The 18,051-nt window shown below is 33.8% G+C and overlaps 2 protein-coding genes across 2 annotated transcripts in view; both read left to right on the plus strand.

Moving 5' to 3' along the window:
- The window catches only part of LOC137404738 (receptor-type tyrosine-protein phosphatase delta-like), a 56,013-nt gene extending 40,742 nt beyond the window's left edge, over positions 1–15,271 (plus strand). The window contains exons 17-38 of the mRNA XM_068090970.1: positions 2,365–2,505; positions 2,588–2,689; positions 2,857–2,950; positions 3,045–3,201; positions 5,136–5,312; positions 6,196–6,426; positions 6,869–6,920; positions 7,186–7,288; positions 8,425–8,516; positions 9,593–9,732; positions 11,370–11,457; positions 11,628–11,701; positions 11,891–11,927; positions 12,617–12,717; positions 12,862–12,987; positions 13,256–13,404; positions 13,572–13,707; positions 13,939–14,085; positions 14,264–14,360; positions 14,527–14,594; positions 14,704–14,826; positions 15,143–15,271. Coding sequence (XP_067947071.1) covers positions 2,365–2,505; positions 2,588–2,689; positions 2,857–2,950; positions 3,045–3,201; positions 5,136–5,312; positions 6,196–6,426; positions 6,869–6,920; positions 7,186–7,288; positions 8,425–8,516; positions 9,593–9,732; positions 11,370–11,457; positions 11,628–11,701; positions 11,891–11,927; positions 12,617–12,717; positions 12,862–12,987; positions 13,256–13,404; positions 13,572–13,707; positions 13,939–14,085; positions 14,264–14,360; positions 14,527–14,594; positions 14,704–14,826; positions 15,143–15,271 — 2,564 coding nt within the window. The remainder of the gene's footprint in view (positions 1–2,364; positions 2,506–2,587; positions 2,690–2,856; positions 2,951–3,044; positions 3,202–5,135; positions 5,313–6,195; positions 6,427–6,868; positions 6,921–7,185; positions 7,289–8,424; positions 8,517–9,592; positions 9,733–11,369; positions 11,458–11,627; positions 11,702–11,890; positions 11,928–12,616; positions 12,718–12,861; positions 12,988–13,255; positions 13,405–13,571; positions 13,708–13,938; positions 14,086–14,263; positions 14,361–14,526; positions 14,595–14,703; positions 14,827–15,142) is intronic.
- A 146-nt stretch (positions 15,272–15,417) lies between these two features.
- Positions 15,418–17,835, plus strand: LOC137403505 (receptor-type tyrosine-protein phosphatase epsilon-like). Its single transcript, XM_068089439.1, has 3 exons — positions 15,418–15,534; positions 16,997–17,132; positions 17,729–17,835. The coding sequence occupies exons 1-3, from the start codon at positions 15,419–15,421 to the stop codon at positions 17,801–17,803; spliced, it is 327 nt and encodes a 108-aa protein (XP_067945540.1). The 5' UTR covers position 15,418; the 3' UTR covers positions 17,804–17,835.
- Positions 17,836–18,051: the final 216 nt, after the last annotated feature.

Below are 18,051 nucleotides of genomic sequence, written 5' to 3' on the forward strand. Positions count from 1 at the left end.
TTCAATGTTGTACATATTCCCACTGCAATGATGCAGACCTCTTCGTAAGCTTAACTCTTCTATCATGGAAACAGGTTTTTCACTAAAAGCGGCTGTCGTTCACGCAACTTTTGAAATAATTACTGTATAGCAATTAGTAAATTATGTTGCTGTTTTTTCACATGAAAAGCAGCAATGAAGAAAATAAAAATAAAAACTCCAATCAGGAATCTAGTTAGTACAACAAATATACGAAGTGTGAATTCAAAAGTAACCATGACTTAAAAACAAATCTGTTTTAACAAGTTCTGGTTTGAGGAGTAGTACATTGCTAATCTAGAAAATATCGATAAAGTGCAACTCCAAATAGTTAAAATTGCAGGATGCAAATACATCTGCAGAGGCCAATTTTTAATTCATTCAAAGCATGGAAATCTAGTGATAGGAAATAAATATTGGTGGAGTATTTCAAAAGCAATATTAGTGTTTTGTAATTCGTCGTTTTAGGGCTAAATGTTTCCCATTTTTCATGTTTGATAAAGTTACATTTTCCCTAGAGCACTGTATAATTAATGACACAAAAATTGCAATTAGAATTTAGATCATACTTACAGGTATGTTTGTTGTTTTGTATTCATTTTTAATTGTACACTTCAGATAGCTAATTGGCTAACAGATTAAAAACATGCAGCTTGCAGCTAAAACAAAAAAATTATAAAAAATAATGATAGCCAAAAGAGAAAAATACAAACAAATTGTATTGCAAACATAATAATAATTTGAGTCCAATGGTATTCAGTGCATCTTACTGTACTGTATTGAATTTATCAGTGAATATAGAGCTGCACTGTTGCACTATTGCACTTATATTGCAATGTTAAATGTGTTGGAAAAAATACTGATATGTTTAATTTTAACTAATGATTCAATAGTTTTAAACGTTGAAAAGCCAGTTTTGGAGGAGACTGAAAACCCACGAAAGGGCACATCTCTCAAGATAAAGATAAAAAAGGTTGAAGCAGAAAAAGGAACAATAGGGTGAGACACACATTTATAATGGTTACTATTTGTATATGTATGTTGTATACAACTGTATAAACTTATATTTATTCATTTCCATCTGGTAAAATTTTCAATAACAATAATAATAATAATGATGATGGTAATAATAATAATCACCTCTACAGTCGCTCGCTCTTCCTCTGTTATTTGTACGATCAGTTGTTCATTCTCTCGTTGCCTGATACCATCCAAATCCTCATTCGTAAGCCATTATTTTTTCATAATTGTCTTAGCTTGCATTGCTATTTTGTTTTCCATAAGCTCAAATCCTCTTCGATCATGCCAGATCTTTGTCATCCTTGCTAAGTATCCTCTCCTAGCAAGTTTACTGGAATAGTAGGATTCTATGATCTTGATGGTAACATCCCTCGAGTACCTCATGCGTTAAGCTGCTGTTCTTTTTTTTCCAGTAGTAGGATAGGGACTGACCCCTGCCTGGTTCACCACAAGAAACGTTCCGAGTGCGGCAGATCGAGCGTTGCTTTCTCTCCTATTCACACCTATTCCTAGTTCGTATTGTACTGTTCTTGTTTATCATAAGATATGAGTGTAATTTTTTGTTGGGGTTACTTTCCTTAAGTCTAGTGAATCGTTGGGTACCAAGCTGGTATTGAATAATTCTCCATAAAAACTCCCCACCGGCACGGAAACAGTGACAGAATTAAGAAAAGACATAAGCGGAGTAATACCAGCAAGAAACAAACCACAGAATGACAGATGCAGAAGAAAGATGAAAAGGAAACACAAAATCAAACGCAAAAATTTCCGACTTGTATTATAATAGCTGAAAGACAGACTGATAGCGACAGTGGCAAATATCAAAATATATGATGATAGAGTGAAAGAGTACCAACAGAGCAGAATGTTGGAAAACAACTCGAAGAAATTCTTTGATGACATACAGAAAGAAAAGGATAGAGAGAACGAAATACCAAACGGAGATGAATCTCAGGAATTCTGAATAGGGATTTGGGGACATGCCACCGAACATGACAGAACAGCACCATCTATTGAGAGATTAAGAAACAAACTAGGAGGAAGAAACTAGGATGAAATACTAATCACATAGAACATGCTGAAAAGTACATTAGTGGAACTACCAAACTGGAAAGCTCCAGGCCAAAATTCTGTACTGGTTTCATGGATCAAAACCTGACAAACCTGCACAGGAAGCTTGGACTATACCTGAATGAGTATCTGGAAACAGCATAGACACTCATCTAGATGACAACTGGAAAAACTGCTTTTATTCAGAAGAATAAGACCAATAGAAGGACACCAGGAAACTATAGGCCTATTACCTGCTTACTGATTGTTTGGAAGCTGTTGACTGCCGTTGTGACCAGAGAATCTACAGACTTCATGAGGAAAACAATATCATAGGAGAAAAGCAGAAGGGATGCAGACCAGAATACATGGGAACCAAAGACTATTTGATGCTTGACAAAGTGATACTAACGGACTGTAAGAGCTGGAAAACTTGATTAACCATGGGCTAGGTTGACTACCAGAAAGTTTATGATATAGTGCCACACTCGTGGATTAGTGAGGCACTGGGAAAGGTGGGATACAGGAGAGGACTTGGAAATTGCTCAAGGAGAGCATGAGCAAGTGGAATACAATCTTATACAGACGCACACTTGCGAATGTAGACATCAAGAGAGGGATATTTCAGAAAGATTTTTGTCACCATTGCTGTTCATGGTGTGTCTGATTCCTCTAATCGTGGTACAATGCGAGACAAGGCAAGGTTTTTTTGCCAGACCACAGTCAAGTAAGATAAACCACTTGCTCTATATGGATGACCAAAATTAGATGGAGTCACTCGTGAAGACAGTGAGGACTTTTACCCAAGACATATGAATAAAGTTCGGAATACAAAAATGGGCGACACTGGTTATGAAAAGAGGTACACGTGAGCAGGATGAAAAATATGAAAAATTGATTACTATGAACAGAGCACAACACTCAAGGGCTTCTGTGGCAAGACTGTATTTGACCAGGAGTAAAGGAGGAAAAGGACTGAAAAATGGGGTTGAAACCATCCAAACAGAGGAATATGGATTATCCGACTACGTTAAATGCAAAGACAATGGGCTCAACAAATATCTGAAAAGTTTTGAGAAGGAACAACTTAAGCATGAGTATAAAGACACCAAGGCAAGAGAAAAACAACAAGAATGTAAGAACAAACACTGCATGGACAATACACCAAAATCGCAGAAAAAACAGACACAAAGAAAATATACAAATGGCTAAAGAATGAATTTATGAAGAAGGAAGCAGAAGGATTACACACTGCGGAAAAGGATCGGGCACTACCAACATGACTGAAGAAAGTTCACATAGAGACACAGGAAAAACATCATTGTGCAGAATGTGTAACAAAAGGGAAGAGACAGCCTTTTATATACTCGGCGAGTTTTCAAAAAATGGCACAGACCAAGTATAAGAAACGACACCACAAGACTGCACAGCTGATTCATTGGCATCTGTGCAAGTTGTATCGATTAGATCACAAGAGTAATTGGTATGATGATTAGGCACACACTGTGACAGAAATTGACATAGAAGAGATACTGTGGGACTTTTCTATACAAATGTACCAAATCATACCAGCCCGCAGAACCAGATATTGTTGTGCAAGACAAAGAGATTGACCATACAAGATACAATGTTAACAAAAGAGAGAAGTATCAAAGAGAGAAGTATCAAACCTGGCAAAAGAGATTAAAAAGAATATAGAAAACATCAGTGGCTGTAGTACCAATGATCGGGGGAGCACTGGAAGCAGTGGGAAACCTGCACGAGCAAATGCAACTGCTGGACATTGAGAAGAACGACTTAAATAGAATGCAATTAACTAGGATTGGCGAGAATACTGAGAAAGGTGTTAGATATCCCAGGTTAGGGGACCTAGCCCGACATCAACATATCACCAGCTGAAGAGCTGTGAAAATCGACAAGGACAATACTAATATCGATAACGACAATGGCAATGACAACAATAATGATAACACTAATAATAAAAATAATAATATAAGCAACAATGATAATGCAATGGTGCAAAAGACAGAAAACTATTTGCACAGTTGTGGAAAATATTAAAGTTTGGTGTAGCATAATAAAATAACTCCAACACAAAACTATTGAAATACATTCAGAAGATGTTTGATTGAGGTATAAAATCGAAAACAAAGTAAAACATCAAAAAACAAGAAAGCTAAAAATTCCTGTAATGGAACTTGGGAAAAGCTACTGTCTCTAACAAAGGCAATCTAACATCAGAATTACATAAAAGCTTTGAATAAAGAACTCAATCATGCTTCATGATAAGTTTGAAAAAGTGCTGAATAAATCTTTAAAGAATGGGAAACCTTCAACATAATTGGGAAACCATTGCATAATAACCTTATAGACCTTTATAGAAAATCTGAAACCGAAATAGAAATCTTTATTTATAAGCATTTAAAAACTGTTATTTAACCAGAGAACAATGAACGACTCAAGACATGTCTGGGAAAATAACCTTTCTAACCTTTAATAAGTACATCTAAAGTAACATACATAGGAACATAGCAGAGAGTTAGGTTTACATAAGCCAATGGATGGTCGTGGGACTGGTGAGATTGAAATTTAAAAAATAACATTTTTTTCACTGGCACATATCATAACTACCAAAAGTGTAAAATGGTTGAACCATTATTGTATGTATTTTCAAAACATCTTGAATGGTATGATGACCATGGATAGCATATTTCATCCCAAAACTATTATTTTACTACTGTTTTCCTTTAATGATTAGGTTGTCAAGAAAACTGAGATGAATGGAGAAAATAACATAAACAGAAGAACACCCAAATTCAGACCAAAATATAAAAACAAACCGCATGATCTGATATAATTACATAACGATCACAAGATATATGGATGCTAATACCAACTGTGTAACTTAGTTTAGATACATGTATGACATACTTTTGTCATAATTTACGATGCTTTGATGGTTTTTCACCCTCAAAACAAACTTCCAGAACCTACCAATTATCTGCCTAAGCGTTATAGATTAAACATAATTAACTAATCTGTTTCAGGCTGTACTAGCAATGGTCAGGGGGTTCTCATTCCTCAAAAACTCTTTATTCAGAGGAAAAGCACAGCCATTACATCTGAAAAGAAGTTCAGATGCAGGAGCTGCCAAAGAAAATCCTCATGGAGAATTGCAATTCCTTAACAGGTCTCCAACGCCATTTTATGTTGGAGGCAAAAGAGTATTTTGTGACCAGATGCCCTTTCTGACATCTCGTAGTAAGGCTTGAATCACATACCTACCACTTGGCAAACCATAGTTTTAACTGCTAAACCAAGGTCTATGTATTAGATACAGTGATACAAAACATAGAACTAAACCACTCATTATTCAGCTGTCTAAAAAGACAAGGCTGACGTACAAAAACAAAAATAAAAAGCCCCGACATACCAAGTGTTGGTCGCAGAGTTGCAGAAAACCTACAAAACTGTCGAGACAGATGCTATTTTTGTAGGGAGACAATTGGTACACTTCGAAACCTAGAACAAGACCGGGGTAAATAAAAAAAAGAATATGATCTCATCGGGCAAATCTAAAAATTAGCACAGATATCACAAAAATTAGAATTTTTATGCGCCTCAGCTAGGTTTTACCTATTTGAGATACATAAGCATTTAATGCAATTGATTTTAACTGCTTTCAAAGTAATCAATCAAAAATTAGTAAGAAATAATCAACAGTTACACATCATAACGCACTTGACTTCAACCTCAAAACTAATCAGTAGTTCGCATAAAAATCTTCAACTTTTTTTATTTGAGGGTATCAGGTTAGGTTTTCACTACACCTTGATAAAATGGGAGATGTTCATATTTACTTAAATCTTACACATCATCCATCATTAGAGAAATAAAAGTGACAAACAGCTATCACTTAGAGTTTTTGGTTTGTTAAGATGTTTGCTAAGTGTTTAAGAGTTTTGGTATTTTAACTATGCAACAACCAGAGGATTATTTCTCCTTATTCTTTCAGGTGTGTTCATACATTTAATTCACTGCTAAAAACTTGTATATTATCGCAAACATCCTGTATTCAGATCCTATCTAGTGCTGCTATCAAAGCAGAGCAGCGGAAGAGTAACACGGAATGTAGCTGACTGTGGATGTACAAAGGAGTCAATAAACCAAAGGTATATAGATGGAAGAGAGTGCTACTGCTATACAACAGCTGAGTTGACTGCAGAAAACGTTGGAGAAGAACTGATATTCAATATTGGAGACGGCAAAACTTATGGAGGATTTGCCAATGTTGAGTTGGAAGCACAGGCGCAATACAATGTTTACATAGCTGTAACAGTAGACACTGAGATAAATATATATTCTACATGTATATATATTGTACACATTTGATGAGATGTTTCATGAACCAGAAGGGATTCCAACTGTAGACTCTTCAAACAGCTTTTGATAGCAACAAAGTACTATAACATTGTATACTGTCAATATACATTATGTTTGTAGGTACATATACCGGTATATTATGTTAGATAAACGGCTATGATACTACTCAGATCACCAAAACTGATTCTACTGTATATTTTTAAAACAATCTAGGTTTCACATACATTTTCATTGCACTGTGTGGCCAAACAAAATAATATAAAGCCTAGTTTTAAAAACAAATTATTGTAGCTCCCTGATTTAATATTTGCTCAGAATTATTGATTTAATTTATCAATAGTCAATCAGTTCTTATAGGACATGTGATAAATATTTAAAAGATTATTCTTATTTGTAGGAAGGCTTTGACCCGCTAATTGAAATTCATCCTAGTTTCATAACCATTGTCGGTGAGTATATGTTTTACCTGATCATTGCTTGTGTATTCTACAACATTCTGGAAAATTCTAAGGCATTGCTTTGCTGCTATCTGATTTCGACAATGTTCATGTTCACTTCTATGCTTCGGGTTGCTTCACAAATCTCATAAACTTAATAAGTGCTACTACTTTATGTAGTAAGACAATCACGAAAGTTTCACTAAAATAAACTTCATTGTAGTTTGTCAAAACTAGTTTTATTTGCACATTTATCTTTTCACCTTTTTCTTGACAGCTTCAAAACAGGGATCGGGAGATGGAGTCATAGCTGGAGCAGTTGTGGGTGGCATAGTTCTAGCCGCACTGGTGTTACTGATTATTTTCCTAATATGCAGAAGGTAAACATTTATTTAAGTTCACTAAGTTTGGAGCTTAAGTTAACTAAGTTAACTCGTATTAGTTCCAAAACTTTGAGAGTCAATTTTATAAGTCAAAGCATTCAGAATCTACTTGGAATCAGAATAAGTTACCGTATATCCTTTAATTGAATGCAATTGCGCTCTGTTTTACAACCCTTCATTCAGAGTTGTTTTATATCAGAAGCTACGTTCGAATAAAGATTAACATTGTATTTTTCCACAATCTCCTAAGAATTTTGGAACGATAAATTTATATTTTATATACGATCAAAGCAGTGCTAATGTTGCCTATATTTTGCACACTTCTTTAGATGAATCAACATTAATGCCGTCGGCCTCAGCATTTTAGGTAATTTGTTTTTTGTACATGTATATGTCAAAGTATCAGACTGAGTTAAACTAGGAACTGCTTTGGTTATTAAATGATACAGTTATTATTTATTTTGACGATATCCCTTTCAAAGTTTTAAAGGAAAAAAAGCGTATAGCCTTGGAGCTAGAAAACTAACATAACTTTTTAATTTGTAAATATGTTTTTAATGTTTTAAAATTAGAATATGCCATCACAATGGCTGCTTTTACGATGTGCGATTTTTCTGAACAGTATTTTTATAGTCCACCAAAATGATATAACATTGTCAGTTGAGATTGGAGTTATATTTTTGATATTCCTATTAACAAACCCATATTTAAAAGTTCTGTAAATATGAACTATTGATACACTTCAAGCTGTTAAACTAACTAAAATATCTTATATTTTAGCATATTCTGCAAACCTACAGTTTCTAGTTCAACAATAATTATGACAGGTCATGGCATTTAAGAACGAAGTATAAGTTTTTAAAGATAATAGCAGAGTCATTTGTAAAATTTTTAAATTTACTTGACAACACTTCAGTTGTTTTCGCAGGCACATTTTAGCTAGTTACAAGAAATTTAATGTTTCAGATGACTAGAAATGTGGAAATCCTACGTATATAGAATACACAACTTTAAAACAACATGATACTAGCAGACTTTTTTACATGACAATGGCTTAACTGTACTTCAAAAACAATTCAGCAAGAAAAAGAGCCCAACTTCCATTTAACAAAAATTGTCAATTTTCTTTGAAGGCTACGCAATCAACCAATTGAGAAAGAAGATCCCCTAGAGCTGTCAAATGAGCCTGCAGCATCCGTGTCAGCATCAGCATCAGATCCACCAGGTACCACTTCATGAATCTCTCTAGTAACTTTTTGAAATTGCAGAAACTAGGAGTAGCTAATAAAAACGATTAGTTTTCTTTCTGAAAAAAACTACTAAATACAGTTCTTTGTTGTTGAGATTAAATGCGACTGAAATATGGCTTCCGTTGAATGTTAAGTTGATAAGAGACCGTAGCTGTTTTATATGAGTTGATTATGAGTCATAGCTAGTTGAACAATAGTACATAGATGGTTGTACAATCTTTTCTGCTATAGCTTTACTGTTATATCTGATAGCTGCCATCTTGTTCAACTTTGTATGTTCTTTTTTTAAACGTTTGGTAATGCAAGTTGAAACATGTGTTTAACTAATTTACAACCAATTTACTTTCTTTATCAAGACATAGTTGCATATTTAGTAAAATCTGCTACTTGAAAAAGGTGCATATACATTTTTATCACCTTTCTATAAAAATGTTAGGATACCAAATTAATCAGTGTAAGATACCTCACATCAGCTGATGCCATAAATAATGAGACAAATGTGTAGTGGAATGAGCTCAGCATGCAAACTTCATCAAACATTTTCAACACGACTGCAACCACTCCCGTGTTAGATGATTAATCAATATTATTAAAGCTTACATAATTATTATTATCAGTGATAAAAATAAAAAAAATAATCACTCAGTAGTACAATTATTCAATAAAAACCACCAAAAGTCCAATGATCTAAATTTAATGAAGCCTCCGTTGATGTAATGCGTATGACACAACTGGTCACTGCTAAGAAAAAATTGGGAGAGAAAAATTGAGGTTTTTGCAAAATGACAATACGGTAAGGATGAGTTGCAATCATATTTTTATTGGCTCAAAGCATCAAAGTAATTCTTTCCTTTCATTTAACTATATAGATACAGCAGGCTAATTAACTACTAATCAGAACTATTTTGTTAGGAGCCTACTAAAGTTGCACCATGCAGCTTATAGCCATTAGCAAATACTTTGTCAAGTCGTAGCGAGCCGAGTCGGTAGCAAAATAATTACGGTTGATTAGAGTCTATAGTCTTTCCCATATGATAAATTGTATTTATAGCTGTTTGTGTAAGAGAACCTCAAGAGAACTATCAAAACCTTGATGAAGTTCATCGATCAAGTATATCAGAATCTATACCAGTTCAGCAGCTAGAGTGGTATACAAGGAGTAACAAGGCTGTTATCAGAGAACAGTACCAGGTACATCATAGATAATTACAGACAACTAAAGAATTGCTAATATCAAATGTTGCTGATAAAGCACCGTTCAAATCCTCTTCAAAATAAGATGATTTTAATTTTTTTGAGTTTCATACAGTTACGGCAGTTTGAAATAATCATTCTCATAAATAATAATTATGAACAAAAATAATCATAATAATTTTTATTAATAGCAATGGCATACTGACAAACAAACTTGAATAGAGAATAATCTTCTTTAGATAATGTCTATCAATATATTATTGATAGACATTCCTATATTCCTATATATATTCTATTCCTGAAAAAACTTTCCTAGCACTTATGTTTTAATGAGCCAAAAAGCAACAAAGTTTATTTTTATTGAACAGAATACCAATAATTTAGAGGGATAAAACTTTAACAGTAAACAGTAGTTTTCTGTTGTTTAAAATATCTCAGCAATACCTTTCAATGATCTGATGAAAAAAATAAAAAACGAGTTTACTGCTAAATTTACAGGTGGGTAAAACTGTTGAACCTGCTTCACTTCAATTGCACAGTATGTCTCAGTATTTTTTACTATTCATAAGAACTTTATTCGCTTGTTTTTCAAAATTTGTATGGCAATTTTTGTCCAAGATAATCCAATAAAAAATCTACCTGACTCAAATTGTTTGTAATATCAAGCTAGGCCAAGCTAAAACTAAATATGTTACTATGTAGTTGAAATGGGAGCTATTTTATCCCGATTGTCTGTGACAACCAGGACAAAATACTGTTAGATAGTGTTAATCCTTCCATCGCTTTGATACTTGCTCATTCAACAAAGTTTATAAGTTGTGGTCTGTGTGGAGCAAAAATAAATGTATCCTAAAAACAAATTGTTGGTTTATGAATCCTATAAAAAAACTGGTGGTTTACTTCACCATGTTGCTTTCTCCAAGAACAAAGGTCTTGATTGGTTTGCTCAATCATCTTTGCAGAGGTGAGAAGCGATATTCAAAAAGCTCCACCAAATTTTCAAGTACTAATATAAAACTACTTTACCCATACATAATCACCCATACTTATGTAACTTTTGATAAACAACAAAGTAGTCTAGAAATACTGGTTTCGAAAATCTAGTTGCAACTTGAAGGCTCATAGAGCATTAGTTTGAACTACTCTAGAACTACTACTTCTGAACTGAATTTATAGAAACTCTATCCTTTTCTATTTTTGTCATGTACATTGGAACTACAGAGGAGATATGAAGTAGGAAGGAATCACTGTATAACATATAACTAAAATAGGTTCAAACAATTCTATAGGTTTCTGTTTTAAGAAATCTAGAGCTGTAAAACTGAGAGCTAATTTTTATTATTGACCTTTTTAATATAATTGAGTCAGTTCAATTACTTATGTATTCTTACAATTAGTGTCATTGTGGTGTAAGAGAGTGCAACTTATCTATTGTTTTAACTGCCTTTGAAATCTTTCTAGAATTTGCTTAGTGTTCTGGTGCAGACTTTCCATATCACACTAAATATCAGAATTCATCACTGAATTAATGAGTTTATTAACCTTTGATAAAATTTAAAATAATAATTTGAGCTTTTAGAAGAACTGCTTGTGCATCAAATGCTTAGTTTAAAGTTGTTTTATTTTTCTTTTAGAAACTTAAAGACATACCCGCTCCAGAGATGGATGTTGCAAAACAGGCAAAAAACAAGGGAAAGTGTAGATATTTGAAGTTGTACCCAGGTAAGAGTTGTCTAAGCAATAATTGATCGACATATAAATTTCTGTCTAACAAACTATGGAAACTTCCAAAAAATTAACTGTTGCGCAATTGATGATTATAGCACCTTAAAAACAAGTTTGTATTAACTACTTTTGAAACCATATGAAACATATCTACATCAACTTTACAGCTGATGACCACAGAGTGAAACTTCGTGAAGTCACTGAAGGGCAGACAGATTTTATCAATGCATCATTTCTAAAGGTAATTATCCACATGCAATAAACATAGTAGGACCTTCCAGTGTAGTTGAAAATTGATTCATGATCTGAAAAGGTGATGTTATTAAAAATGGTTTATTGTATTTTTGTATTTTTATTTAGTAGAAAATGTAGAACATAATAAATAAAAAAGCGTTCGATAAGGTTTTCTAGCTATGAAATATGCTTGCAGGGTTATGGAAGAGACAACCAGTATATTGCTGCACAAGGTGAGTCGGTTACTGTGATGTCCCTCATTCGGTCTGTTCGCTAACTGATAAAATGTTTCAGCTAATTTTGTAGAAGAGGCAGATATAATTCAGCAAGATGAATATAACTTGAGTAGCATGACCTGTGTCGATTCTCATCAAAACTATATTGCACAAATATGCACGGTAATGAAATAAACCATGGGTTTTTATAGTCAAAACAGCCAACCAGAGTGTCAGATTGCAGCTGGTTTCTCCTCTTTTATTTAATCATTTTAATAGTCACCTTTCCATTATTTAGATTGATCTCCTTCGTCAGACCACATCCAAACTCTTTTTTCTTTTTCGCTTTCTTTTTTTTTTCTTTTTTTCTCCTGTTCAATATCTTCACTGTCACCTCTTGACTTCCTGTTCTCATTCTTCTCTTTCTTTTTGGCCTTTTTTTCTTCATCTTTTCTTTTTTACTGCTTCATTCGTTTTTCCTCTCAACAAGCGATTGATAGAATCACCAGCAGATATGCGAATGCATTTCATGTTAATGTAAATTAAATGTAAATGTAGCAATCATGAAGTGAATAGTCTAAGAACAACATCCAGTAGCTATTCATTCCACTGGCTTTGAACACTTTGGGTAAACAAGGTAACCCTGTAGGTTTTTCTATTTGAATTTGAAACACAAAAAATAATCTATATATTAATTCGTTCTCAAGGTCCTTTTACTGATGAAACTGTCAGAGATTTCTGGCAGATGATATGGGAACAAAAACCCGCTGCTATTGTCATGGTGACTAATACAATAGAAAACACCAAGGTAAATTACACTAATCGGTTAGTTACTATCTACGCTGTGTTGAATTACCCTAGAGTTCAATAACAATAGTTTGATATCAAAACCATTTTCAGTTGAGGCTCAACTGAATCGAAAGGCATGATCTCAGAGTCGATAATCTTGCAGGTTAAATGCATGCAGTACTGGCCTCTGGAGCAAGGAGTCGTCCAAAATTTTGGTAGCTTCAAAGTTTCCCTGAAAAGCACGGATATGTTTTCTGAATTTGCTATGAACCGGTTAGAGGTTACCCAGGTACAGAGTATTTGTTGATACTACACTTATATATGCTATTGTAATCTGTTGCAAAAATAAACATAATAATGCGGACAAAACTGGCATAAAGATATAAAATAAATCGATAGTCAATCCCTGATGACCTGCTGATGAAAACTAACAGTCTATAAAATTTCTTTTTTAAACTTTTATTTTGGTCATTTACTAAAAGCGCATTTTATTTTAATACTATCAGATATATGGTCAATTCTAAGACTCTCTTTACATAAACTGCTGGCCTTTTTAGAATGGAGAAACAAGACGAATCCTCCACTTTTACTACTTGTCATGGCCTGATCACGGAGTACCAGATATTGAACTATTTGTATCCTTCCACAGACTAATCAATGCTTCCATTCATCATGGCAAAACTCAGCCCTTGCTTGTTCACTGCAGGTAGCTTTCCTGCTATATACCGCTAAAGCTTTTTTAAATGTTCATATTAATAAAATTAGCAGCTTATCTGAAGTATTTCTTTCATACTTTAAAACTGTTATAAATATGACCAACAATTTGGACCGTGCTGGTTTCTTTGTCTATTGTCAGTGTGCATTTGGTTGCAGTGCTGGAGTAGGAAGAACCGGTACTTATGTAGCACTTGACTACCTCTTAGATCAGGCCGAGGCTGAGGGTGTTGTCAATGTGTTTGAGTGTTTGAAGGAGATGAGATCCAGACGACCATGCATGATACAGACTGTGGTATGAGTTGTTTTGGTATAAATAATTTTAGGTGGTGTCTGCAACATATCGGGTCTATCTGCAAAGTTCTACAGGTTCAAATTGTGTATTAATAACAATTTTGGTTTGGTTCACACCGGCTTAACATCTTATTCAAAAATTTTTTATTTCTGCATGACAAGTTGCATAGCTGTTTTAAAACTATTTTAGCATAAAGTTGTCATGCTCAATAACCTGTAATTTTAATTACAGGATCAATATGAGCTTCTACATGATGCTTTGAGTGAGGCACTGGCAACACAAAACTTTCCTTTCCAGCCAACTGAAATTGAGACCAAAATATCCATGCACAAGCTACAACCTAACAGTGAAGCTGACCTCATTTCAGTTGAGTACCAGGTAAGTTATTATATTGGTGGCAGATGTCAGGAGAATGTTAGATTAACGTAAAGTTGTAATGATTGGATGGTAATAGCAGTGGGTCTGAAGCGATTACCCACATGAAACTGTCAGCATAATGCCTGTTTAAACCAATAAAATAAAAAACAATAAGGCTAAATGTGGCAATATTTTTCAGCACACCATTACAAGAGCTGCGTCTCTCGACCATTCTTATGCTACAGCAAAAGATGCAAAAAATCGGCACAAAAATCGATTTTCTGAAATTCTCCCAGGTATGGTATGTGTGAGTGCATGTTGCACCTGAAATTCTGAGGGTTTAAATGTTATTGCAAATGAAATCTGATTACAGAACGACATTGTTTTGTAGACACGTATGCATGTACTAATTTTAACTGAGCTGGTAAAAGATAGTAATAGCTACTTTTGTTATACTTCTAGCGGAGAGTGCAATGCTTTACCTCTTAAATGGAGCGAACGGTAACTACATCAATGCTGTGACTGTGGATGTGAGTATATTTATTAAAATGAATTTTAATAAATAAAATTCTTCTATAAAATGCATTCGGACACTGTTTCCAGTTGTCAGCTCATCTCTAATTACTCATTTCACTTTAGGGCTACAAGCAGAAGAAACAGTGGATTGCAACCCAACTGCCATTGTCTAACACCATTCCTGATTTCTGGCAGTTGATTTTAGAAAATGACATATCAGTTATTTTTCAGCTGGATACCAGCCCAGTAAGTTGAGTGTTGCCGACTTGAACAATCAGAGCTTGTCGTCATGACATTTACACTTACTTCCTGTAACAATTGAAACTTTCATTAGTATAGAATTGAACACATAAGCAGCAGTCAATAGCTAATTTTTATTTGTTTATGGTTTGAACACTAAGATATGTCCTGGAAGTCTAAAGACTTGAATTTAACTTACATCTTATTGAAATTTTAGGCAATAAACTTCGTTACGAGCAAAATCGTTCTGTAACATCGTGATGATAACAGAATTAACAATGTTTACAACCAATTTTAATGCATAATGTAATGTATGTTGTAGACCTTGTTCTATCCTAACAAGGACTCAATGGTTCTGGAAGTAGAACCATTTCTGATCACCAGAAAAATAACTGTGATAGAGGGTACTGTGAAAGTCATTCACCTTCAACTGGAAACTGAGAAGGTATAAAGCTGCCAAACTGTGTTTAATAATTGCTAAGAATGAGTTATATGAAACATCTTGACAGCTTTGAGTAGTTATTTCACTCAATACAACAATGTCTACATAACACACATTTGCATTGAACAGAGCAAGATAAGTGTGCAAGTGTTGGTAATGGATGCCTCCTTGGCTGAAGATCTGCCAGACACCAACCACATTCTCTCGCTGCTGAAATCATCAGAAAGGCAAGAAAAAGAGGTGGCTCTCAGGAGAATGTGTGTTACTTGCATGTAAGATATATTTACTAAAATTATTCGCATTAAAATAAACAATAAATCACATTTAAAATTTTATTTTAATGTTTATTAAATTATCATAAAAATTAAAATACGTAAATTATGTGCTCAAAAAAGTATGTAACTTTCTTGGGACAGGATTAGAGAGTGTATCGAAATACACTATATTTGGGCAGTATTCTAATAAAATCATATACTAAAAAAAATTATCATTTTAAAAGTATGCACTAAATCAAATCGAAAGATTATTGCTTTGACTGTGCTTTGACTCAGTGTATTCAATAACTAAATACTAGCTAATGATTACTGTCAAGGCACTATGAGCCTTGACAGTGCACACTCGATCACAAGTCTAATGCTATTGGATGTGTTAGATAAGTAGTCTGTTATGCTAGCTCTTATAATGGTTATGGCTGTCTCTGTTCTTTTGTTCTGCTTAATCTGTGTAAAAAGAATTTGGGCTATTAAGTGACCTTGTCTATTGGTAAACCAATATTCGCCAGTGTACATTATTTTACTGGTTTTACTTTTTTCCAGCATTATTATAAATATGCATAGTAACTGGCTTTGAATGTTGAGACGATAGGTTGGAGCAACGATTTTGATAGGAATAAGTTGTATTTCATTGAATTTGTTCTGCATCTCAAAAACCTAGCAAACGATATTTCTGATAATTGGGAGCACTATTCAAAAAAAATATTCATGTAAAACTAAATTAAAAAAACTTCCGGTAATAAACTAAATTAATAGCAAACACTAAATTAATTAAGAAAACCAAAATTTTCAAAACCACTTTATACTCATTCTAAGAAAAAGTGCATTGAGGTGGGCTGTTTGCAAGTGGCGCAAAAGACAATGCGTATCTGAAATTCATTTGATATACAATTAGTCTAATTTAGACAACATCAACTTTAATTTAATTGACTATTGTTTTTGTTTACAAATTTGATACCCGATATTATCATTTTTGTAAAGTATTTCATCATTGATTATCTGAACCAGCTTCACTACTTCAACTCATTCTGCCATTTTTGTCTTAATCTTTGGTAGCTGACTTTGTAGAATTTCCTCATGAAATGATCCAAGGATGTCTGCTGATGTTTCTATATTATCTGTGGTTTACATGGTAACAAACTGGGCTCAGCCTATTTCCACTAATACTACTCCTACCAATTTTTTTAAATTCATAATTTTAAAATAGAAAAGAACAATATGATGCGTCATTTAATATTGTCAGAGCAATTTACAACAAGAATATGTTTCAAAGTGAATACATACAAAAACTGATTTATTAAAACTTTGGTGTTTTGAGGAACTTCCTACACAATATGTTAATAAGTACTTAGTATGTAGGGACACATTTTAGGTGATGAGAGATCGAGGTTTGACTGCAAGACTTTTTTATCTGTTTTCATAATCAATTTTATACACTGTACATATTCATATTAAATTGAAGGGATGGAAGCAGCAAGTGTGGAATCTACATCTGTGCATACAATGCTATAGAGAAACTGAAAACTGAACAGATGGTTGATGTTTACACTCCTACAGTAATGGCAAAACTGAGGCGCCCTCAGTTCATCTCTACTATTGTAAGTGAAGATGAACGATTCTTCTATTGGTTATAACAATATCTATTTACAACACTTTCCACTTAGATTGGTCCTTAATCATCTCATAGATGTTGTAGTTAAGGTCTATTTCACTATCCCATAGTATTTTAGGTTCCCTATTTGTGTCTATATTACAAACTGTTAGCAATTTTTAAACCGCGCAGAGCTTGCTCACGTCTAAAATTATACCTAATTGTTTTGCTAACTCGGAACCAGCTAAAATTGTATAGTTAGTGATCGAAGGAGGGCAACTGTAAAACTGTAACGAGTAGCTTGCAATACATAAAGAAAATCGCTTAGACAGAGAATGGAAGGCATTGACAATCAACGCTAGACATTGACAAAGTCTACACATTTCATAAAAATGATTGTGGGGAAGACATTTTGCGAAAATCAAAAGTAATTGCTTGACGAAACATTATCAAGTAATTTGGTATAAACAAGCACACACTTGCAAAGGCCAATGGGATATACACTTTTAACATTCGCTGGATAGCTAATTATACACTTATATTATTGGAGCTTGGTTGAGACTTGTTTAAAATTCTTTTCATTGTTTGTTTCTTGCTTCACAGGAGCAGTATGAATATCTGTTCCAAGTGCTCAACGACTACTTGTGTGCATTTGGAGAATATGCTAATTTCGGATAGCCTCAGCAAATCTGAAAAGGTCAAGTCTGGTGTGATTTGTGATCTGCCGTCATAACTGAAGATACAGTCTGATAAGCATTGATATTCTAGACTTGAATTTCATATATTATTTGCTTATTTCCTTAGTGTGATACAACACTTGAACCTGCACAAAATTAATTAGAGTTCATCAGCAAACCCTTCTCTCCTCATCTATCAAACATTATTGCAGTTTATCTGTTATACACATTATTTTTCTCTAGCTGTTC

The sequence above is a fragment of the Watersipora subatra genome, chromosome 9 (genome assembly GCF_963576615.1).
Source record: "Watersipora subatra chromosome 9, tzWatSuba1.1, whole genome shotgun sequence".
NCBI lineage: Eukaryota > Metazoa > Bryozoa > Gymnolaemata > Cheilostomatida > Watersiporidae > Watersipora > Watersipora subatra.